This window comes from Anolis carolinensis, chromosome 1 (assembly GCF_035594765.1).
Source record: "Anolis carolinensis isolate JA03-04 chromosome 1, rAnoCar3.1.pri, whole genome shotgun sequence".
Lineage (NCBI taxonomy): Eukaryota > Metazoa > Chordata > Lepidosauria > Squamata > Dactyloidae > Anolis > Anolis carolinensis.
In genome coordinates, this window is record NC_085841.1 from 70,569,208 (window position 1) to 70,595,379 (window position 26,172).

At 38.7% G+C, this 26,172-nt stretch overlaps 1 protein-coding gene across 4 annotated transcripts in view; it reads left to right on the plus strand.

Annotated features, from left to right (window-relative positions):
• prkn (parkin RBR E3 ubiquitin protein ligase) overlaps positions 1-26,172 on the plus strand; it is a 990,653-nt gene that overhangs the window by 841,469 nt on the left and 123,012 nt on the right. For all 4 annotated transcript variants that reach the window (XM_062968968.1, XM_062968967.1, XM_062968966.1 and 1 more), the window contains exon 9: positions 8,767-8,916. In XM_062968968.1, coding sequence (XP_062825038.1) covers positions 8,767-8,916 — 150 coding nt within the window. The remainder of the gene's footprint in view (positions 1-8,766; positions 8,917-26,172) is intronic.

Below are 26,172 nucleotides of genomic sequence, written 5' to 3' on the forward strand. Positions count from 1 at the left end.
AAAATGCTGCAATTGCAGACTTTTCATACAAAATATGGACATAGTTGATTTGCACAGGAGACAGCTTTTTCTACAAAGAAAACAACATTTTCATAAAGAAAAGTTTATTTTCTCTGCAAAGCAACCACATGTCAATCTTCTGTACAATAAATTCGAAATTGAAAATAGGTATCAAAAACTGAGAATTTAGAAGTATTTATCACTATGGGAGCCCCGGTGGCAAAGTGTGTTAAAGCACTGAGCTGCAGACCGAAAGGTCCCAGGTTCAAACCCCAGAAGCGGCGTCAGTGGCCGCTGTTAGCTCCAGCTCCTGCCAACCTAGCAGTTCGAAAACATGTCAATGTGAGTAGATCAATAGGTACCGCTTCGGTGGGAAGGTAACGGCGCTCCATGCAGTCATGTTGGCCACATGACCTTGGAGGTGTCTACGGACAACGTCGGCTGTTCGGCTTAGAAATGGAGATGAGCACCACACCCCCGAGTCAGACAAGACTGGACTTAACGTCAGGGGAAACCTTTACCTTTACCTATCACTATGGGAAGAAAATTACTAGAATTACTCATTTCTTCTTCAGGAAAGGGGTTAGTGATCAATTTTATCCCCATGTCTCCCTGAAACTTTGGCGAGCCACCACTGGTTGAGACAGACTTTGTTGGGCTAATTGGACCAATTATCTGTTAACATAGACCTAAATACAATTGTTAGCCATATCTGGAGTAGGTTCACTGAATCAATGGCTAAAATAGAAAGTCAGACTTAAATGTTTTCTGTTATGTTTGTGATAGTTAATTATAGTTTTATAGTTTTAATGGTTTTAATCTATTGTTATATGTAGTTAATTTGATATGTGATATTGCCATGGATTATGCTGTGGACTGCTTTGAATCCCCCCAGTGTATATAATAGTGTATATAATAGGCTTGTCAGATAGATGGAAAAATTGTTTCAATTCTCGTTTCTAAAGTAGGGGGTGCCGGCTCTTCGATGTAGAAATGATTTCTAAATGTTTCACCCAAAATTTTTGGATATTTCCGAAAATTCGTAATGTTTCTAAAATGTTTCTAAAATGGCGGACGCGCATGCGCAATCGCCAAAAAACAGGAAACCAGGGGGGGACATTTCTGGGGGTCTCCTGCCCTCATTTCTTGAGCTATCCTCATCAAATTTGGTACAGTGGGAGATCACATTCAACACTCTTTGCTCAACAAATTGCAGAACATTTCCTGTCTCCTATGATTTTTGGCAAATTTTCATAACTTTTTATAATACACTATTTTTCAATATTTGAAGAAACCTGTTCCTGGTTTGAAAGTCTTATTTCCTGTTCAATTGGGTTCTTATCACTGTAAAAGTCCCTCTTCTACTTGTGTAGACTTTGGATTAGAAACGCAGCACACGCCAAGCAATGCCTTGGCAGGAGTGCCACTGTCCTTTGGAAACTATAAATTGCCTTTGAACCTTTTGATCAATGGTGCCACTGGCTGACCTTGTGATTGCAAAAATGAAGCTCTGGTTGAGGACTTTGGATTAGAAATGCAGCACACGCCAAGCAATGCCTTGACAGGATTGGCAACGTCCTTTGGAAACTATAAATTGCTGTGGACCCTCTATTGAATCAAATCAATGTCTGACTTTGTGATTGCAGAAATAAAACTCAGCTCCAGGCTTGGAAATAGAAATGGAGCGCGAGGGAAGCAATGCCTTGGCAGGAGTGCCCACGTCCTTTGGAAACTATAAATTGCTGTGGACCCTCTATTGAATCAAATCAATGTCTGACTTTGTGATTGCAGAAATAAAACTCAGCCCAAGGCTTGGGAATAGAAATGGAGCGTGAGGGAAGCAATGCCTTGGCGGGTGCCCCACGTCCTTTGGAAACTATTTCTTCCAATGTACCCTTTAGGTTTGAAAACAATGTGTGTCTTTGTTTTTTATTTGATTGCTGCAATAGCACTCAGCCCGGGGGCTTGGGATTACAAACGGAGCAGACATCCTTAGGAAACTATAATTTTCTAGTTCCCCCCTTTCAGGATTGGAAAGAAGGGCTTATGTGGTGAATGATTCCAAAAAAGAAAGGCAAAGGGTCTCCCTCAGGAGTAGGAAAGGAAAGCAAAAGCACCCCTACCGCTTACAGGGACACAGACGTCCTTTGGAAAATAAAAGTTCCCTAAAGCCAGCCACAGCAAGGACTCTGCCGCAAGCCAATTTCCCCCAAAAGAAACACAATATCGAACCAGCAACAACAGACACTCTACCCCAGTCACTTAGCCCTCTCTCCCCCAAGCAAGCAAGCAGCTTCCCAGTGCGCGCAAAACACCCTCTCTCCTCAGTATCCTAGCCCAGAATGGCTTGGCTCCGTTGCGGAGGACGCGGACGCGGAGGACGCTAGCCCCCACCTTTTTCAGCCGTCGTGGAAGACTCTGATTGGCCAGGGAGCGGTAGCCATGTTAGGTTGCGCTAAGCTCCCATTCATGTTAGGTTGCAGAAACAAAAAAATAAATAAAAAATAATTTTTAAAAAATATTTTAAAAAAAATTGGAAGGAAAAAATTTAACGAAAATTTTAAGAAACAGAGAATGGGCCAACGATGGTTCGAATTACATTGCCAGTTGCGCCCAGGGAAAATGTTTCAATACTCGTTTCAAAAAACGAGAACAATACGAAATAATTACAAAACGAGAAACATAACTGTCAGGACCCAGGCTGCAGAGCACCAATAACCTTACACAGAGGCCAGAATCTATCTAATATCTTTATTATAGAAATATATAAAGTCAATAAAAACAAGTGAAGAATAAAGTTCAGAAGCAGACCTTTCAGATGAAGTCAAATATAGTCCAGAAATGTATTGTCCAATATAAGATATTAGAGTTCAAAGTTTTAATCCACTTGACCGAAACACACACTTTGCCAAGCAAAGTGTGGGGAAATGACAGAGTCTTTAAAGTCCAATGTAGCTTGACAACAAGGCTGGAAAATAAACTTGATTCTTGGCTAGATCAAAGACTTGAACGAGGCAAACATGAAGCATGAACAAAGTCCAAGGAAGTCCGTGAAACAAGGCAAGGCTGGAAACTTGATCCGGGAAACAAGGAACTGGGGTTACGAAGTCCACACACGATCTCTCTCCTCAAGCTGAACAATTGACTCCGCAAGGTTCCCCTTGCGGCAAAACTCCTATATAGGGTCTTGTTTTCCCGCCAACAGAACACTTTCCCTGGAGAACAAGAAGCGAAACCCAACTCTGTCCAGATGCATGACTCCTTAGAATTTCCCAAGGGAAGCAGACCTAATCAGCTAATTGTTTGGCTGCGATTCTGAGACTCCGGCGATTTGCCTCCCTGACTCCTCTATCTCTATTATAATTGTCCTTTCGGGAAAACGGGGGAGAATTCTGCCCAAGGCTTGTTTGGTTAACTTCCTGAGGACAAACATCCTCCAGGTGGAGAGGCTCCGATTCAAGCAGAACCGGTGGAAATCCCATGTTTTCCTCCTCGTCTGCCACAATAGTACTAGGAACGGGACTACAAGGCCCATGAGACATCACAATAACGAATATTTGGACAACCCTAGTATATAAATACAATAAATGGTAAAAAAAACAAAAAAAAACAAAAAACAAACAAAAAACCTTTGCTTCATTGTGCCTGATGTAGCTAAAGTTAGCAATTATAAAACAGTGTGAATGCATCTTTGTGTTTTCGTAAAATTTTGTTCAGTGGATAAAGCAAGAAAAACAGATGGTAGTATTAAAGAGGGCTAAATGGAAGAATGATTGGCCAGTGTGACTGCTCAAAGTCAAATATCAAGATGGGGTTTCAGTCTAAAGAAAAATATGGAACTGAGGGCCCTTCCACACAGCCATATAACCCAGAATATCAAGGCAGAAAATCCCACAGTATCTGCTTTGAACTGGGTTATCTGAGTCCACACTGCCATATATTCCAGTACAAAGCAGAAAGTGTGGGATTTTATTCAGCTGTATGGAAGGGGCCTGAAACCTATTTTAAGTAGTATCGAGCTCATAAATGAAATCCAATGCAGAACAAAGAAGATAACAGTTCTGTATAAGAATTCCATATAAGAATAATTGTGATGCCTCATGGGTTTTGTAGTCCTGTGCCTAGTGTCACCGTGACAGATGAGGATGAAAACATGGTGTTTTCACAGCCAGAGCCAGAGTTTTTCCAGATCCCTGAGGTTCTTGTCCAAGAACCAATTAAAACTGACCTTGATCAACACTCACCTCCCTTCGCTAGAAAGCAATCCTTCTCGGCAGATAGGGGGGTGAGAGAGAGAATTCGGAGGAGTGCCCAAATTGCTGCCAAGCAAGAGACTGATTAGCCATGTTTCCCCTGGGAAAATCCAGTGAGTTTCACACCTGCAAGTTGGGTTTCGTTCCCTGTTCTCTAGGGAAAGAGAACGCTGGACGCCCGTTTGGCGGGAAATGAGACCCAGATAAAAGTATCGGGCTCTGTTGATTCTTTGCGGAGACAACAGCTCAGCTTCGGGAGTGAATTCCATGTTTCCAGCCTAGTGTGGACTTCGCTAAGTCCACAATCCAGTTTCCTTGCCTCGCCTGCTCAAGTCTCCAAGAATCGCCTCGCTTTGTCCTTAGTCACGGATTTTGTTCTTAGAATCAAGTTTTAGACTACCTTGCCTTGTTTTGAACCACGGACCTTGTTTCCTAGATTCAAGCCTTGTTCCCAGCTTCCTTGTGGATTTAACCTTGTGCCTTGAAAGACTTTGGACAATTCCCCTCACTATTGCCTGGCAATAGTGAGTGTTTCGGTAATGGATTTTATCTTTGAACTCTAATATCATTTATTGGACAAACTATTCCTGGACTATTTTAGACCTCATTTGAAAGGTCTGTTTCCGGACTATATTCTCCACTTGCTTTTATCCTTCTTATATATCTCCTTAATAAAGATATTAGATAGTTTTATTGGCCTCCGTGTCTGGTTCTTGGTGCTCCGCTGCCTTGGTGTGTGACAATAATATACTACTAAACACACTAATTGAAACACATTTTCTGGTGTGCAACAAATATGCATGGATCAAGGACAAGACTGAAAGAGTACCCTGGATCCACTGATATCGCACTATAAAACTTCAAAACACCTTGAAATGATTTAGAACAGTGATATCATGTCTGGATGAGAGTTCAGAAGTTTTTCCTGTCTTTCAAATGTATTTCTCTTTGTAAAATGTGTTATTACAGATATCTAATGCTGTTGCTGTTTTTCGTTCTTTTTCTTTCCTTGATCTGACTTCTTTGAGTAGACTTACAACTTTGGATCTCCTTTTTTGTGAACAATAAAGGCAGAACATATTTTCAAAGCTTTTTGCAGAAGTAATTTAAATACAGTTAGTGGGTTGTATAAATTAAACTAAGTTGTAGAAAATATTCTCATATATTTTAGTCATTTTAAAATCCTTTGGTGTGTGTTGGATAGTCATGATTTCTTCCACTTCTGTGAGCAAGTGAATCAATTCCAAAGAACCTAAGAAATAGCTGTGATAGTCTCTTCTCACATATAAGGGAGTAAGGAGCAAGAAAATTAATGTGTCAGTACATTTAAAACTACATGATTTTGATTTTAGCATGAACTTTTGTGAATATAAACCCACTTCTTCAGAAGCAGTAGAGCGATACTGAAGCCTGAGGTATAAAGTGTATTTATATAGTAGTGGGAGTGGGCCAGACTGTAATAGGATCCAGAAAGGTGCAAATCATGTCCCTTGCCCTGAATTTTCAAAGAGCTTGGTGAGATGATAAACATCTTCTAGATCTTTATAGTGATCAGTTATTGTCGGTGTGTGAAAGCAACAAGGCTCCTTAACAAAAGCAGATTTATAAACTATAGAGTTATCGATTTATAGACAATTTCTAATGGAACCTGATGTGCATGAGGAATGACAAGCAGATAGGAGTTGGTCAACACACCATTTTAAAATTAAATTCATGTTAGAGGCCCTGGATCACGAGTAATGTGACTGCATATGGTTTTCTTGCTTTCTGAAACCACTTTTCTTAAAACAGTGCTAGGAACTGAGTGGATCAAACACCTGATGTGTGGGTTCACTTTTCAAAAACTCACTTTTAATATTCCTTTGAGGCTTAAAATATAATCCAAGAAGTTTGATTTAAAGTAGAAATCTTATAACATATGAAAATAGCATGTTTACAACAAAAGAGTTAGTGATAGGCTTGCACAGACTGGACTGCATAATTTTCAGGGTAACTAGCAGATACCTTGAGAATATGCTTTTATTCCACTTTATGCTTTTATTCTGATAGTGACATGTGTAAATGCTTTTAACAAGAGTTCTTCTTTTCAGATTCATCTGTTGTCTTGGGTTTTTTTAAGTACAAAAATAATGCATGTTGGTGCTTTAATAGCATAATTATTTGGTATGATTTTTATCCTAAGCCCATAGAAAATGTCAAATTTCTTTGACAAAATATGACTCTCCCCATCATTCAATCTAGTGAATCAATTGTCTTGCTTATAACTTCCAACAGAAAAATTGATTTTTATAAAACTAGTATTTGTATGCAAAAACTAAAAAAGAAAACAAAATAGCAGAGCCAGAGGTTGAGTGCTACTTGCCACAGCTAGCAGGAAGGGGAGGAGTGGTAACCCTCAGACCCAAATCCAACTTACACTAGACACAGAAGCAAACTTTGAGAAACTATAGCTTTTTGGACACCCAGAATCCCCCAGACAATATAGCAGGTGGCCTTGTAGCTGAGGGAGTCTTAGAGTTACTATCCAAATGCTATATCCTGTTGCCATCCCGTACTAGCGAGTGTATTTGTTCTAGGGTTCTGTATTAGTGGTACAAAAAGGCTGGCAAAGGCTCCAAGCAACCTGACTTTTTTCACCACCATTGCATTCACAGCCTTATCACTTAATATCAAAAAAGTAACAATAACATAACTTATACAACTGTTTCTTAAAGAAGCGGAGGGTAGGAGCCATTTTTATTTCTTTAGGGAGGGAGTTCCAGGGGCAGGGGCGATTACGGAGAAGGCCTCCTCTCTTGTTTCCACCAGCCACGCTTGTGATGAAAGTGGGACTGAAAGCAGGGTCTCCTCCGCTGACTGAAGTGCCCGAGATGGTTTATACAGGGAGGTGCAATTTGACAAATAGCCTGGACCTGAACTGTTTAGGGCTTTATAGGTAACGACCAGCACTTTGTATTTAGCTTGGAAAAGGGTCAGCAACCAGTGGAGCTGCCGCCTCATGGGAGTGGTTCTTTCATGGAATCCCATGCCCTCCTCCCAAAAGTAGTTTCTGGAAACTGCTGAGATACTGATGTAAATCTTTGTAAATTCTAATCTTGCAGGCAAGAACCAATATTTTTTTTTCTAAGTGCCAGAAAGTTATCAAAATTTCAAGGATTATTCACAGGTTATAGGAAGTACATGTTAATTTCTGGCACAGAAAACTACTCTTTAGGTTCAGAAAAAAGTTCACTGTGCAGAAAGAAGCATATTTCTGTACAAAGAACAAGTTTTCCTATACAAAACTTGTTTCCTAAACAGAGAGTATTATTTTCTATTCAGGAAGATTGTACTGTATGAATTTTTGTACAGAAATTGCTGGTTTTTTATTCAGAAATTATATTTTAAGTGCAGAAAATACTCTTTTCTGTGTAAAAAGGTTGTTGTTGTTGTTGTTAGTAATAATAATAATAATAATAATAATAATAATAATAATAATAATAATAACATTATACAACCCTTTTTCACACAAATAACCCAACACAGTGAGAGACTCAAAGCAGTACAGGATGGATCCCAAACTATAAAGATCTTACCTATACAGTGGAACCTCTACTTAAGAGCATCCTAACTTAAGAGCATTTTGAGTTAAGAGCTGTCACTCAGCCCAGGTTTCACTTTGACATAAGATCAACATTTTGAGTTAAGAGCCAGCACTAGAGGGAGTGCTAGCACCAGAGTACAGGGCTTTAGGGCTTCAAGGGATCACCCTCCATGCTTCGTGCCTCCTGCTCTTGTACGCTTTGGGAGATTGCTGTTTCTTTTGCTCTTGCCTGCTTTGAGGAACTTTGGGTTAGTTTATTTTGTATGGTTTTTTGTTCCTGGTATGTTTGCCCTCATGAAGAGCAAGAGGGGGAGAGAGCAAGAGAGGGGTGGAGGCTGGAATGAGTATAATATGAAGAAAATGATGCTTCTGCCTTCGCTTTATGCTTCTACCATTGTGCCACAACTTTGTGCTTCTATCATTTTAAAGTTGATATTTCTTTTTTATTGTTCCATCTGCATTTATACATTATTTGTTATTTATAAAGTGCATTTTCTTACTTAAAAACATGTAACAAAAATGGGGAGGTTTCAAGGGGCAGAATGAATGAATATCATTTCAGTGCATTTCAATGAGAAAATTTGCTTTGAGATAAGACCATTTTGAGTTAAGAGCTCAGTCACTGAATGAATTAACCACTTAAGTCAAGGTATCACTGTATAGGGTTTGTGTATTCTCAATACTCTGATTACTTTGTGCTTTGATTGTTTTTTTGTTTTTTTGCTGCAAGGCAGGACTAGAATGCCCATGTGGTCTCCTCCTATTCTATGAATACTCAAGATAACTCATTTTTTACCATTTTCCAAATTGTTTTGAATAGTATTATATTCCTTGCTCTTACTAGCCATATGAAGGAAATTAGAATGACAAACTTAATTAAAACTTGAAAAACTGATTAAACCGCTCAATAAATTTGCTTTTCTTTTGCAGTACAACCGTTACCAGTGCTATGGTGCAGAGGAATATGTTCTGCAGATGGGTGGGGTCCTATGTCCCACCCCAGGATGTGGTGCAGGTCTTCTTCCTGAACCAGAAATGAGAAGGATAGTGTGTGAGCCAAGCAATGGAATGGGCTGTGGGGTAAGGACAATGAATATTTCGTACAGTTCTGTGGAAGCCAATTGAGATTACCATGGAAAGAAAAAAATGGTCTCTGAATTTGTCTCTTATGCAGATGCCTCTTGCATACACTTTACACCATAGTTGAATTCTGTGTATCCCAGCGAGTCATTTTAGTTTGGTGCTGCCTTGTAAGAATGTCCAACTTTATCATGCAAATGATGTCCATGTCTTCAGTTGTCATGTAGGGTTGCTCATCTAAGTGATTATCATAAAAAAGTGGGGCTGTGATGCTGACAAGCCGAAAGCTTTTACTCTTTCGAACGTCTTCAGCAGTCAGCAAAATGCTAAAGGTTTCAAAGCCAAGGGATTTGTTATTTTATTGACAGCACTCTCTTTAAACAAATTTGAGGAGGGTATGGGTGAAAGTTAAGTTAAAATGCCAGCACACATTTTGAAAAAACCACTGAAGATTAATGCAGATATTATAGATGCATTGAGTGAAAGCTAGCTTTAAATTATTGGAACGGAACTGGAATGCAAGCAGGAAAAGATTGCCTCTCCCTCCAGCCTTGTTCATTTCCAAGAAGTTAGGGAGGTGAAAAAAATATCTGTTTTGATTTTAGGTATTTCTTTACATTCCCACATTTGTATCTCTTTCCTTGCTCATATTAGACTGTGTTAATCATTTGCACTGAGATTTCTGTCTTTTCATACACATTTCATGTATCATACCCGCATTGTTATACAATTTTATTCCTTTTTTTCCACTATCTTCAGGTTTTTCTTACATTTCTTACCTTACCTTTTTAAAAATGTGATATGATTGTTTGTTCTTTTTATCCCTCAGTAATTTCTCACAAGCCTCATCTGAGGAAAGGTATACTCTGACTTGCAAGAAGTTTTAGGAAGCACAAAATGGATAAAAATCTCAAAACCATCCAAATGGTTTTCCATTCCTGCCAAAAAGTACTGTAAGACTTGTTGTTGGATAGCCAGTGTTGAGTTTTGGTTTGAGAAGTGGATTAGGGTCCCAGAAAACCAGTATTTGAATCTCTGCTTCGGCATGGAAAACCATTGAGTGGCTTTGGGCGATTCACATTTTCTTAGCCTTAGAGGAAGGGAGTGATAAACCTCCTCTGGATAACTTTGCCAAGAAAATCCCATTCTACATGTGCCTTAGAGTCACCATTAGTTGGAAATGATTGAAGACAAACAACAACAATGCCCTCCAATTAGGCCGAATAAGCTTCGAAGTGTAGATTTTGAGTGTCAAGGAATGTATATTTATGTAATTTGCTTTTATTGTGTTTTTACTGCTTCAGTAGGGAAGAAATGTATGTTGTATTTTCTGTCTCAAGTGCCAAAATACCATGGGTAAATTTACATTGAGGGACCACAAAACCTTTCCAACCTACCATTTCTTGGATTTAACTTCTCCAAAATAAATCTTTTGACTTTTATTAGCACTCCAAATTTAAGACATGGAACTTTATAACATGAACCTGCTATTCCACCACAGCCATGTTATGATTGGTGGTGGATATATCAATGAGCATCTTCAATATCACACCTCTCTTCTTTAGCACAATTTGCTACTTAGTGGCCCCACCATTGTACTGGTGCATCTCCATGTCAACCCTTGCTGCACTACTGCTATTGCTTAATTTCTTATTTATTTTAGCACTATTGTACAATTCTAGCATTTTAAAAAAGGCAAATATAAATATAAAATATAAACTAAGAGGAAAACAGACAACTTTGGAATACTGGGAAGGGCGGATAAATGAGAAAAGCTCCGCCCCCTAATATCACTTTACTGCCAGCAGACTGGCACAGAAGTGGAAGGGGCAATTGCAACAAAGTAGGTGATGAGAACATTGCAGAACTGGAAGCTACTTATGGGTTTTATCCGTTAATAGTTAGGGACTGGTGAATCATGGGGAGGAGGCAGGTGGACAGCGAGATCCACACAGTATCATGCCATGGGGACAATGCTGGCTTCTCTGCCTTGTGTGATAAAAACTCATGATCTAGCAGACAAAACTCATGAGGGTATGATGGTGAAATAAAGAATTTTTCTTGTCTAGCTTTTTGGTGTATGAATTTAATACAATCTGATTAATCTCAGGTTTGTACATATTCATTCTGAGCACTTTTTGTAAAAAAATAAATAAAGGGGGGGGGAGAGATACCTCATATATTTACAATTGCTGCATTTCATCTTAAAGACATAGGGCTGTTGTTTCATTTTAAAAAAAAATCATTTCTTTGAATAACAGGGAATCCATCTCCGATTATTGTTAGAATGAAGGAAGGTTACCAACATGTTAGCACCTTTCTGGAATAACCATAATTATTGTAAGGGACCTGCATGCCCCCTATAACAAAAGCTCTAGTTCTGCCTTTTGTTTTTGTGGACCTTCTGTAAGCATCATTCTCGACAATGTGCTTATTCTCTAAGGTTTATTTTCACTCAAGGTGGAATGGGGGTAAAATATTTTGCAATTCCAAGTGCTTCTTAGCTAAGAATGATTCCTCCATCTGGCTCTGCTGTTAGCTAATCCTTTCTATACATATTTTTTATTTTTACTCATAAAAATAGTAATTTGATTTCCCAGGGTGTTGTCATAACACGCCGTTCTTCCACCTTCATTGCTATTCATCAGGCCAATCTCTCTTGCTTTCATAGCTGTGATGTAAAACACTGACATGTTTAACACTGGAAACCAGCAAGAAAATATGGAAGCTGTTATACTTGGTGCCAACTAGTCTGCCTGCTGAAAAAGCTGGAGTAATCAAGGCTCATGAGAGCTCAATAAATAAAACATCTTTGTCTTGTTGTATACTAGACTGGTGCATTGCTTGCTATATATCAAAAGGAATGTTTACCATTTGAAGGGACAGAACTTCCATATCCTACCAAGTTAGGGCTGTTAAGCAAAAAGACATAATTTGCCTATTGCAATGGATGCTCCATCAGCTGTATCAGTAGCTCGCAATTCTATCAGTTTGCACAGTTTACTAATTTTGGAATTCATTCACAATAGCAAGAGCTAAAACAAGATTCTTGATAACCCATGCCAGGACTTTTATATACATATTGGTAGGTGCTGTTTATGCAGTTTGAGAAAGTGATGAATAGCATATAATGAGGCTGTCAAACTGAGTTGTTAGTCCATTTCACCAGTCTTGTTTCAGGTCTGTTTACACATATGTATTCAATGAATCTGGGTAATTTGCAAAATAAGAACTCTTTATTTGTTACTATGAACTGCTGTCAATGCTTACTGAAAATTGCTAACCCCTAACTTTCTGTTCCAGGGATAAGGTGTAATGTTCACTATAGCTCTATGGTGAGGTTCTGTCATTCTTCTGTAGAGATGGCCCACCCAAGGTCCATTAAAAAAAAACAAGTTTCAATTGCCTCCCATGACTCATAAGAAGTTTGGAGAAACAATTTTTCTATTTCCTTTGTCCACAGATATGTTTTAGGCTTATAGGGGGAATTTTATCCTAATAGGAAGTGAATCAAACTTGTCTGCAGGGTTATTTCCTTTAGTTTGCTTACATCAATATTTCTGTGGGAGTAATTCTCCCACAGCAGAGGACAGCAAATCTGGGAATCGGGACAGTTCATAAAGAAAACATCTCTGTATGAGATGGAAACAAACATTGAAATATAGGATAAACAGACAAGGAACTGCCACTGCTTCTCTTCAACATTTGCTGTCTGATGTACCTGCCTCTTGTCTCTCAATGGGTAAGGCTAATACTGTCTTGTGACATGGGAAAGGTTACTTGTTAATGAATTTTCAAAGTAGAAATAATGAAGATAATTTCTCCAAAGTATAGTATCATATATGATTTCTTCCTTCTTACACTTATTGTATATACTTGTGTATAAGTCTAAATTTTATCATCAAAAATCAACTCAAAAAAATTGGCTTGACATCCACAGGTCAGTATAACTCTTATAAAAAATGTATGGAGGAAGAGTTGTCATTTTAAAGCTGTGGACAATACAGTCGCTGTTGCCCGCTTTTGGTCTAAAACTATTTAGCTGCTTCTGATTCCTTTATTTTATCACTTTTAAACCTATTTATTATGCAATACTTTTGACACAAAATAATAAATCAAAAAAAGAACTGTCTCTGAGTAAAGTGGCAAAAGGTGAGAGCTTCACATATTCCATGAGAACTTAAAGGCACACTAATCCCCTTACTTTCTCTGCCCCAGTGCCACTTTGCATGCCTGGATGGAAAAATGTCAGAGATGGCCAGAGGCAACGGGTCCCCTGGAGTAGTGCTGGCACTTTCTCCTCTCAGAGGAAGTACTTTTTATTTATCCACAGGTCATATCAAAATCTGTAATTTTGGCCCCAAAACCTTCCCTCAACTTATGCATGAAGCTAACTTAGACATGGATCTATACAGTAGGTGCCTTTTCTTTTGCATTTTGATCCAGCTGCACTTTCAAGAAAATGTATAAATATATTACAACGGGCAAGGTAACAGTGGAGGACATTGCTGAGATTAAAGAGCTGGCTCACAGCAGAATTGCTTTGGGACATCATATTGTGACTCTTGTCCCGGGGGAATGAAAATGAGACAGACATTTTCCATTATTGCTAAATGCTGAGCTGCTTGCATTATGCCACAGGCTCTAGGCAGTAATCATGTATAGCTTTCTTCTATTGAGTGGGCACTCTAGCCTGTAGAAAGTAGAATTCCATCTTGTTGACGCATTATGCTTCACTTTCAAAGCAAGTTGTTTCATTGCTAAAATATGACAGACTCTTCTAGGATGACTGAGATTTTGTTTTTCTTATAATGTCTAACAAGTTTTTCAGCGAACTGTGAGAAGCACAAGGGCCATTATCATGTGCTGAAATGTTGATGAGCCTTAATGTCACCTTCTCTGCACCATCATGCAGTGCATTTAGTATGCTATGCAGCTGGCAAAGGACACTATTATTTCCAATGTCTGTTGCCATGCTGGACTGCAGCTCATTAATACTATGACATATAAGAAATTCGGGTCTCGGCACTGTCAGTGTATAGCAGTCTGGAAAAGCATTTCTATTATTGACAGCATAGATCATATTGTCATTATGATCAATGGCAGGACACAGAATGCTAGTCATTTATACCTGTTTGGCTTTATATAAGTAAATAATATGTGGTTTAGACTGAGGTAGTAAATGTGCAGGTCTTCAAAGTATTTTGACCTAAAATTTCTGTCAGCTCTACATATTACAACTGTGCCAGTGGTGAGCAAATATGGGCATTGCACATATTTTGGATGTCAGAAGTTTGGCTCCCTAACTAAACCTTAATAGTAATTAAGAAGATTGATAATTATTTCTAGAGAAGTTCCCAGTCCCTCCCACCCACCCTGCCAACTAGTATGGGAAAGCTGTGTATAGATCAGAACCTAGTCTTAAGAAAGGGAGAAAATATGACCCAAGATGTCTGAGAATGTGGTTAACTTGTATGTCTATCTATAATCAATTCCAGAGACATTTCTGCAATTGTAAAATTCTGTGAAAACACTAGATAGTGATTACCGGTTATGAGATAAAAGAGATTCAGACATGCGAAAAGAACCATATAACAAAGCTTTCCAAGAATGCTGAGGGCTGAACATGACTGCCTCAAACTATAGAGAGTTTCCAATTCTTTTTGTTTTCATTGTACTTGCATATTCATGGGTTTACACACAATCTCATTTTGAAATATGAAAGGTTTCCCTTCCTACCTGATGTCCTTCCCCTCTCTTTCTCTTTGATCGTATATTACATTCAATTTTATGCAGCATTTCAGGAATTGAGCAGAGTGGCTAAGAGTGATTGGCAACCTCTCATTCACAAGGTCAACCTAAGTCAAAGCTGATAGTGCATATAAGAACAACACAAGAAAGATAAATGATACTAGAAACAGGGTAGAGGAGAGATGGCTTTCCTTTTCCTTGCCAAGTGAAGAGATCTTATAGCCAGAGCTTGGAGAAGAAAGTATTTTTTATTACAATTGTCAGAGTCCCCCAACCAGTGTGCTCATAGACTTCTGGCTGGCAATTCTTGGAGCTGCCATCCTCAAAATCAACATGTCAAAATTTGGTTGCAGCTGAAGGATGGGAGGGAAGTAAAACTGAGCCATCCGAATAGGTGAGAGAAACTCCAGTGAATTTGATTGTGACATCAGAGATAAGGCTGTGACACAGAGACTAAAACTACCTTTAGCCGTGTACTCCCTTCCTCTGTGTTAAAGACATGTAGCAGGGGAGAGCATCAGAATTTGGGAATTCATTTTTTCCCTATTATAATTATGATTAGACTCTCAAAGACTTCTTTCAGGGCACAGCGGGGTCTTTTCTACTCTCCAACTGACAGTATATCATTTTCAACTGACTGCATCTGAAAACAGATAAGGCAAATCAAGATGAATCCAAAAATTAACATAATTGAGGACAGGAGTGGTGAGCTTTTTGCTTTGAACAAAGAGGTGCATCACTGAGTCATAGCAGATGAAACATTAATGCAATCAGCCAAGGCTCTGGGCTGACTGGGAGTGACAAGAGACCAACAACAGGATCCCAATTATAGAACAGCCTTATCGGAGCAATCATTACACATTTTTCACATACGAGCAGGATTAAGGCACCCAGACTGAATGATGAATATTGCTAATAAATAAAAAAGAAATAAATGGAAATCCAACTAAGTATTCTTCCAAATGGTGCTTTGTATTCCTCTTGTTGTAGCAGTGAAAGTGAAAGCTGTATAATCAATGAGAAAAGGTGGAATGCACGATAACAAGGTGGATTAGGATGAGTTTTATTGACCCAGAATTTCTAGTTTACGTTTGCTCGAATTGTTGATAAGGCAAACACAGAAATGTTCTCCTTGCCTGTCATTTAATCTTTTGAAATAACCAGTAAGCCAGTTTCGCAATACATTCAGGTGTAATAGGATTATAACAGCCCATTATCAGAAAGAAAGTCTCCCAAATGAGCATTGACTAAACACTTGTTATTCTTTAGTCCAACCTTCAAACACAAATGGATACGGTGGCGACCCTGAAGGAAAAACTAAGACCTAAGTCCTGGTTCTGCAAGCTACATTGTAATATGGTTGATAACTGTTGTTGTTTTTAGTTTCCTAACCCTATGAGTCTGTCTTCATTGGTTTCCCTCCCAAAATTAAATTACTTAGAGAGATGTGCCTTTGTAGTCTTACTTGCAAATTGGATCCCTTCATACCCCTCAGTGACCAGTCACAAAATGAAACACACTAAATGGAAGAAACCAAAATGAGGAAAATCATGTACTGTGACAAATGTCTTTTGCCACTTGACAGAACACTTCTTCAAAAACATACTAAATGGATCACTTAGTTTGGCCCTAAACTTATATGCCAACACCCAGGGATAGCTAAAGGCTGCTTCTAACACTGACATTTTAATGGGTGCAAGTTCTAGGTTTTATGCCTGCTAAACTATGATGATTTAACAGCTAAGTAATTTTAAGTCTTCTTCAAATCATAACTTCTAATATCATCTACCATCAGGAAGTGAAGCACCTATAAGGTGTGTTGGTTAAATTGGTTTCTTCCCTTCCCATAACTTTAGCAACTAATTCATTTCCTTTCAGAAAGGGAAGATTTTTTTGTGGTCTGGTCATCTGAACAATGCATGATTTAAAATGGATTGTAGAAGCAAGCTTATCCTTTGAATAACATAGAAAAAGTATAGAGTCAATCATTATGCAGAGACCCTGCCTGATTATTTGTTGGAATAAATGTATATAAGGATTAACAAATCCATTGGTAGAGAGAGGATGTGAAGGCCTCCTAGCATCTCTTCTTCTATTACTGAAGATCAAAGCAATTTCATCTTAAATTCTCATTTTGAGGACATAAACAGATAGATGAAATATGGTTTGTGAAACAAAACTAGGGATGGAGAAAATCATGGGGATAAAAAAAACCAGAAAACTGACCAAACCCCATTGATTGATACCATCATAAAAGTATGTATTCTGTTAACTGCCTTGAGTCCTCATATTGAGAGAAAGGTGGGATAAAAACAAAGCCAATGCATAATTTTGATATCTTTAAAACAATGTATATATCTTTGTTTCAATTAACTACTACCAGAAGTAAAGGCCATACTGAGGAAACAACTTTTTAGGTGAACCTGAAAGACTCCAACATCTCTGTTTAAGCTTTCTAAATCAAACATTTCTTCATTTGGCAAAGATTATTGTTTAAGGCATGCAGAAGAGGATGAGAAGAAAGTTATGGTATTCAAAACATTACTTTCTGGCTGGTGTTTTGTTTTGTTTTGTTTTTGATGGATTCAAGGAATTGGTCAAATAAACTTATCAGGCCACTTCCCGGATGGCGTTGAATCATCTGGAAACAAGACGATGAAAGCAATGCAATTTAGCTTTCCAGAAATTCCCCACAAAATACTTAAAATCTGTCTCTATTCAATATGTCACAGACCTCTTTGTAAAGTGATGATTTCCTTAGGTAGATTCTCTATTTCAGAGCTGGAGATGAGTTTCTGGCTAGGGAAATCAATAGAAGTTAGTCTGAACTATTTTGCCTTTAATCCTCAGAAAATAACATCCCAGCTTATTTACTTAGACTGAGCATGTATACCTCAGCTTTCAACCATCGGTCTCCCCGAGTGGCTCCCAAATCATTAATTTGATAGGTCCCCTTCACACAAGCTTACAGTCTAAAACGCTGGTTCCTAAACACTGGTCCTCCAGATATTTTAAATTTTAGCTCCCAGATTTCCTTTGGAAATCACTGATTTAAATGGTACATGAAACAAGGAAAGGGGAATGGCAGTGGGGAGGGGAATATATCCAGCAGATGCTGACAGCTCTCCTCTTCTTCAAAGGTCAGAGTAATGGCAGTTGGAATATGGATGGAGGGATGTCTTACCAGCTGCTGGGATCAAGGCATGATGGAGATTGCCTAGCTGCTCTTCTTTTCTTTAAAAGCCAAATCATTTGTAGTTAGGCTATTAAGAGGTTGTCACAATCTCGGGTGGGCCAAGGCATAGCAGAACTCAGAAACCAAAGCAATGGCTGTAGGAAAATGGAGAAAGGGGAATCTCTTCAGCTGTTGGGCCCGAGGATGATGGAACTCTCAGTTTATGATGGGATAAACTCCTCTCCCTCCTATGTAAAATCCTAAGTAGCTAAAGCCAGAGCTAAAAATAGTTTATCCTTCACAGGAAAAGTTTGAACCTTGGAGTCCTTATTTGTTTACTTACACAGGTCTCAAGTATGCAACTTCAGGATTGTTCATGTCTCCTGAAAACCAGGGTTTGAATCCCAACTCAGCCTTGGAGATCCATTAAGTGACTTCAAGCAAGTCACATTTTCTTAGCCTTACAGGAACACAATGGCAAACCTTTTCTCAATCAGTCTTAAGGTGGGGGGGACCCTTAGGATAGCTTAATCAAAAGTTGTAGTTGATTCCAAGGCACATATGAACATTTTTATTTAAGCACTATATCAGCCCTGTGCAGACCCCAATCATATCAATTGATATCTGGACAACTTTACCCTTGGAATGATTTCAACGTATTTGCAGAATCCAGATACTGATAATCGAATGCAATTTATATTGTGCTAATATGCTCCCTGCTCTTTAACTCTATTCCTATCCAGAGGCTGTTATGGCTATGTGAAGAAAAATTTTTTAAAAAAATGTTCTGAACTGCAAGGTCCAGTCACTATTCCATATCAGGAGAATGATATATGATATAGGTATCGTATTTGTATTTTTAAAACAAAATTATCAGAAAAATATCATAGAAATTACTTAGTTGCTTCAGGAGGGGAAAGTTTCTTTTCTTTTGTGTTAGGTGTAAAAGGCTTATGAAACTTCAAATACCCATGCAAACAGAAGGCCAAGCATTAAGAAACATCAATCACAAAAGAAATATTTTGTAACTATTTCAGGTGGCTAAGAATAGATACAGGATAGAAAACCTCTCTCATCCTGAACAATGGCATTGTTGCTACAAAGCTATATTATAAAAAATAAAGGAAATTTCATTTTTAAAAGCCCCTGAAATGATTACATATATATTCCTCTGAATAGTTATATATAAAAAGTCCTGTGGAGGAAGAAGAGAAAGTCCAATGTAGATAATATATCTTTTAAAGAAAAGTAGCAAGTAATAGTTGGAGAATTATATCTCCAATCCATTAATTTCATTCCATTTATACATTGAAATTGAAACCATTGGTACCAATACTGATTCCACCCCTTCTGAGACATTTATCAGAAAGTAAAGAGTAACCTGTGTTGGTGAATTTGTTTTGCAGATATTTAAAAGATGCCATGAAAGATACAGTGGGACACTTTTTTGAAATGAATTGACATTTTGCCATGTACAAATGTATCAACTGCTAAATACATTACATGAACATGTATGCTCTGGGGCCATGTTACAAATGACATAAAGAGAATTTATTTCCCCTCTCAACTATATTGCTATTTTCACTCTTAGGACTATGACGGCCAATCCCAACAGTGTTTAGAAGGCAGAGTGTTTCTTTGCTTTAGAAAATTGGTAACCCTAACCTTAGTAGTTTCTCTCAGAACAACCAACCTAAATTCAAAATATTAAAACCATATTTCACAGTAATCAATCACATAAAAATACAGCAATAACAACAGAGAACAACAGAAAAATGATACAGAGCAGGTGGTCATAGTCTGTTCATTAGTCAACAACTTAAAGTCCTGGGTTATTAAAATGCCCAGTAATGCAGGTTCTTTTTGTTTTGTTTCTTCTCCACTCCACCTTACTTTCTGTCTCACTCACTCTGTCTCTATCTACACTGCCATATAATGCAGTGTAGACTCATTTAATGTGGTTTAGCTACACTGAACTGCATTATATGAGCCTACACTCATTAAATAATATAGTTTCAGACTGCATTATATAGCAATGTAGATAGTGTCTCATTCTCTATTTTTTTCTGCGGGCGGAAATGTTTCCATATCAGAATATTACTATGTAACCCAATGATACAAGTTATCTGTGCAGTTTTCAGGAACAAAAGACACGATAAAAGCAATAAAAGGAAAAAAGAAACAGTTGGGGGGGGAGTACAAAAGTACACTTTTTTAAAATTATAGTAAAACTATTACAAGCAAATCACCATAGTACAAGGCAATTATAGAATAGTGTATTTTGAGAACAAAAAGCCTGGAGAAATAATCAAGGAACTGGGGCTGAAAACATTGTGACACAGTGACAAGCACAACTATTTGAGGAGGGCTTTCAGAAACATCTTTTTAGTAGGCACCTATTCTACACTATTTGGCAATGTATAAAGACTTTTTTCAGGAGGAATATTTGCAACTTCGAAACAGAGAATTATTGATTGCTTCCTATTTCTTTTCCTAGTTTAGCCAGCCTAGGAGCTATTCAGCATGAAACTTAGTACTTGGTGAGTCCAGTTTGAAAGCCTTCAGATCTGTCTTTCTGTTTAGATATCAGATCTGCCTGTTGTAATGGGGTGCCTAAGGAAGAGTATTAGAGGCACTGAAAAATTGTACAGTAGAGCCCCGCTAATCCGAGCCCTGCTAATCCGAGTGAAGGGAGCTCGAGAGAAGGAGAGGGAGAGGGAGGAAGAAGCGCCCCAAAAGTGCGCCGCCTCTCCCTCTCCTTCTCTCTAGTGAAGGGAGCTCAAGAGAAGGAGAGGGAGGAGAAAGTGCCCCACGATCGCTGCTGCAGAAGCTGCTAGGCAGCAGTGCTCGAGGGCTGCTTCCCAAGGGACAAGGGCTCACCGTGGGACGTCTCCCCGGATCTCCCTTGGCCAGGCCCTTGCTGGAGGAAAGAGTTTCTTCCAGCAAGGGCCTGGCCGAGGGAGATTCGTGCCACAGGTTTTCCTTGGCCAGGCCATTGCTGGAGGAAACTTTTTCCTCCAGCAAGGGCCTGGCCAAGGGAGATCTGGGGAGACGTCCCTCGGCAAGCCCTTGTCTTATCCGAGGAGTTTGGTTATCCGAGATTGGGCCCGCTCCTTTATCTCGTATAACGGAGACTCTACTGTACCTATTTGTTTGATTTAGCAGAGGCATTACCAATATGGATTTTGGTAAGAGGAACCAACAATGTTTCATAAGTGACTTGGGATTTATTTATCCATACTTTACTTAAGAGTAGTGGATTTTCCCCTTCCCCATTTAAATTACAAGCTTTCACCATACCCAGAACCCTTTATGTTGTTTATACTGTAACATTTTCCTTTCAAGCTATGCATAATGTTTGTCCCAATGGGACGTGGAATTAATTATTAGCAAATGATCCCTTATATTAATACAGTCAATAGAATGCTGAATAGCTCAAACTTCATTTACAGTCTGACACATAGCTATTGAAAATTGCATTAAAGTACATTTAACCCATGGAGAGAATTCCAGCTGAAAAGCTGACATATGACAGAAATAAATTGCCCTCATAAAATTTACAAGTGTTGCTTGATTGTAGGAATGTTATCTGTGTAATTTCAACATGTTATGCATTCCCACACCGTAAGATTTTTTTTTTTGTTGTGAATGCACTGTACAGGGCCTGAACAATGACAAAATAAGACTACCGTCTCAAATGTTTCCACTAGCATATGAAAAATTTGGGAAAGATATAGTGCAAAACTATAATTCCCTAAACAGCGTAACAAGTGACTCTGAGATTTTTTAGTCCAAAACATGCTTGAAGTCATTGGAAATACTTTCCAGTATCCCTGATGTAGTATAGGTGACACTGTGTGCCTGAATCCGATTCATTAGTCTCAGAGTAGACCCATTGAATCAATTAATTATTGACTCAACACATAGGTACCTCCTACTGATTCAGTGGTTCAATTCTACTTGGATGTCAGAACCCTGGCTGCTGGGCACCAAAAACCATACACGGAGGCCAATCTCTATCTAATATCTTTATTAAGGAAATATATAAAAGCAATAAAAACAAGTGAAGAATATAGTTCAGAAGCAGACCTTTCAAATGAGGTCAAATATAGTCCAAAAATGTATTGTCCAATAATTGATATTAGAGTTCAAAGTTTTAATCCACTTGACCGAAACACACACTTTGCCAAGCAATAGTGTGGGGAAATGTCAGAGTCTTAGAGTCCAATGAAGCTTGATAGCAAGGCTGGAAATAAACTTGATTCTTGGCTAGGTCCGTGACTAGGAACAGGGCAAAACATGAAGCGTGGAGCGTCCGTGGAACAGGGCAAAACATGAAACATGAAGCGTCCGTGGTTACACAGCAAGGCCAGGCAAAGGCTTGGAAGCTTGATCCGGGAAGCAAGGAACTGGGGTTACGAAGTCCACACACGATCTCTCTCCTGAAGCTGATCAATTGACTCCGCAAAGAATCTCCCGTGTCAACCACCTATATTGGGTCTCGTTTCCCACCAACAAATCTCTTTCCCTAGAGAACAAGAAACGAAACCCAACTCTGTCCAGATGCAAGACTCCTTATATTTTCCCAAGGGAAGCAGGCCTAATCAGTCTGTTGTTTGGCTGCAATCCGCAAACTCCTCCGCTGGGCTTCTCTGACTCCTCTGTCTTTAGAATAACATTCTTTCCTGGGAAACGGAGGGGAGTTCTGCCCAAGGCCTGTTTTACTGAATTCTTGAGGGCAAACATCAATATCCGGCAGGTGAAGAGACTCCGGCTCTTGTTGAACCGGCGAAAACCCCATGTTTTCATCTTCATCTGCCACAATAGTACTAGGAACAGGACTACAGGGCCCATGAGGCATCACATTGGATCTACCAGCAGGATTGGGGAACAGAGAGAGGAGATTGCATTTGGGCAGTCATTGGCATTAACCCTTCTTTAAAAACTGTGATTCTAATGGTTATTCTGTGAATACAGCTGGAGATTTATAAGAACAGAGTAGAGCAGAACTCCACAAATTGTCATTCTCTTTGCCACCTCCCTCATTTATGTTTCCAGTCACATATACTATAAACCTTAAACAATGTACACAGTAAATGTAAGCCAGATACCATCTCTTAAAATAAACAAACAGGAATTTGTTTGTAAGAATTTTGTATGTGCCAACAAGTTACTTTAGTGACATTGTAGATAATTACTTTAATGAAACAGCAAGTGATCTATCCCTGCAGTATATATTACACATGTTCACATACAGACAGAGAGAAAGGTTATTTGGACCAGTATAGTGGTTTAGGTAGAGTGCCATATTTGGATTGAAGAGATTCAGGTTCAAATCCTAAATTATCCATGATCATAGAACTCCTGTAAAAATTTTAAAAATGAAGATAAAAATTAATATAGTCAAGTATCTCTAGTGTGCATTTTCACCTCACCCTTAAATGCAATTACCAAGGAAAATAAGGTTCAACTCTGTGCCCTTGAAAAACGAAGGTGGGCAAAGTGAATCCCATGGCCTGCATGTGGTCCACCAGATCAGAAAGGCCAAATAATGCAATTTGAAATTATATGAGTCGTGTAGACCCATATAATGCAGTTTGTAATACACTGAATTGCAGTATACATGTCTATACTGACCATAAAATGCAGTTCAAACTGCATTATATGGCAGTATAGATTCAGCCAAAATGTAGCCTTTCAAGTCTCTGCAGCCTAACCCTCAACCCCATGCAAAGTGGAGACACTCTCAAGCTTTGAAACGGCTGGTACTATTTATTTGCCATGGCAACACAAATGTCCTCTCTTCCTAGCAAACATCTCCATCCTTTGTCCTTTGTCTTTCCTGACTTTGCCTCAGACATTGGTTGTTCATCTTCCTTCAAGCCTACAAGCCAATTCTGGGGTCTGGAAGCACCAATATAGTTCTGAATAAGGTGAGCAGGTAGCCCATACTTGTTTTAAAGTGAAACATTATCTTTTAAAGGTAAAGTTGTACATCTTTTGCAACCATGACAGAACATGGAGTCTTGGGGGCAATGAGGATGAGCTATAGTTGGTACTGCGGGCAGTGTGGCCCCCAACTCCAGAAGTTGGTCAGCCATGCTCTCAGAAAAAATATTGGCAAGCACTCATTCACCTCTTTTCCTTGATGAAGGGATTGAAATGTATTGTTCAACTGGGGAGATATATTATGACTATACTCCTGAAGTAACCTATGCATAAAGAACCTACACTGATGTTGCCTCCCACATGGTGCAGCCAAACCCGACTGTAGTAGCTAGTGGCCATAATCTTCAATATATACTTATTTATTATATTTATATTAAACTCCCTAGGGCAGGGTACACACAGCTATTCAAAAACAAACTTTGAGCCTTCTCTTCTTCCATCTCAGCCTTGATTGTCATAATGTGTATCATTATTGCCTTAAGTGGAGAAATTGTTGGAACGGTTCAGCAAAACTTTTTCATAGCTTCTTCTTCTTACAGCCTTTTTGTTGACAGTGTCTGAATGATGTAGCACAATGTAGTGAACAATGAGGTCTGCTGAATACAAAGACTTGTTCACTGAGACTCTTTTCACACAATATTTTTTCTGTTGCATCTTAGTTTACACAATGTACTAGAAGCTTTTATTGTCAATACAGTGTTATTTCTGTGAAAGGGTACCATTGTATTTTAGTAACATGCTATTACAGTCAAGACTCTGTCATCATTCTTCATCTGAACCATCATTTTCCTAACTTATTTCACACCTTTTGTTTTCCATGGTTCTGAAGGAGATTTGTTTTGAAGTTGTGCACAAAGAAAGAGGTGTTATTATGTGGGCTTGAGACATGTTGTTTAGAGCTGACTTAATTCAGATTGTCTTCATGTGAGGGTTTAGCTGAGGCTGAGATTGCTTCAGAAATGTATAGCCAGCTTAACATTTTCTCTGATTTTCCATAAGTGAGTTAAGTAAGGGTCAGACTAAACCTGATAAAGACTGGCTACAGTGGTCAATAAATTGCATACTCTATTCATGCATAAAATTCAGGTCTGATGTGAAGAACTGAACCTACCTGAACTGTCTTACCTCACTATTTTCTCAACTCTTTCATAGCAGCCTGCTTGCAAAACCTGAGTTGATTTGGAATGAGAAGACAATAACTGAAATGACTGAACGAGAGGACAAAGCATGGCACTTCTGTCCTGCCCTTTTACTGCCATAATTAGATTCCCTCCCCCTTCTTACACAAATCAGACATGCAGAAAAGTCATTATGGTTTCATTGTGTCTAATTTGCCCATAGGAAGAAGGAGGGCTACAGGAGCCCCTTTCACCCATGCCTTCTTTGAAAGGGCAAACCTTATTGAAATATGTTTCTGCATTGCACCTTTGACCCTGCCACCATGTTACTTGGTGTTCCAGGTTCTTCTTTGCATTTCACAAGTCAGAAATTATGTTTAAAATTGGAAAACTTCACATATGCACTTCCATACATGGATCTTTCAAATCTTGATGCATGAAAGCATACATATGAAGGCTTCCCCACCTCATATGATCATACCAATAAAGAGGTAGTTAAGTCAGAACTGGCAAAATCTGTATGAAATGTGGAAATGCTACAGGCACGGATGTAAACCCTCTTTCACCCATCATCTCAATAACATTGAAGAGGGCTAAGATCTATAGCCAATTAGATTTGGAGTGAACATTTAGTCGTTCTTTACATTGTCAGCAGCCACTGTGCAGATTTATTATGCTGCCTTTCCTAAAGGCTGCTAGTCCTGCAAAGATGATAGTCAGTCAGAGGTATCCATACCATATGGGTGATGAATCCATTGTACATTTTAGTTCTAACTTTAAATAAGCTGCCTATATTGGGCAATGTAAACATTCCTAGATTCAGCACCATGGATAGTTTCTGAAGTAGGTTCCTTGCTCAGTGCATGGGAAGCTTCCAGTCACTGCTAATATTTAGTTCAAAACCAAAATTTCAGCTGTTTCACATCTAGATTGTTTACAAATGTAGTACATAGAAGCAGTTTGTGTAGTGACCCTATTCACTATATTTTTAAACATGTAATGTATACAAGTACCTCACTAACAGTGTGGAAACCCAGCCATCTGTACCTTCTGACCTCCATGATGAAATGAATCCCCAGTGTCTTCTTTCTCCATTTCTTGAAATTGTAATAATAGGTTTGTGGATGATAGATGAGTGGTTCTCCATATAATTGAACTACTACAAAATAACCTTTGAAATTAGGGCCTTTTGCTTTGCAATTCTGCCTTTAGGACAATGTTCAAGAGCGTCTTCTACAAATTTTAATTCCTCTGACCCCTACA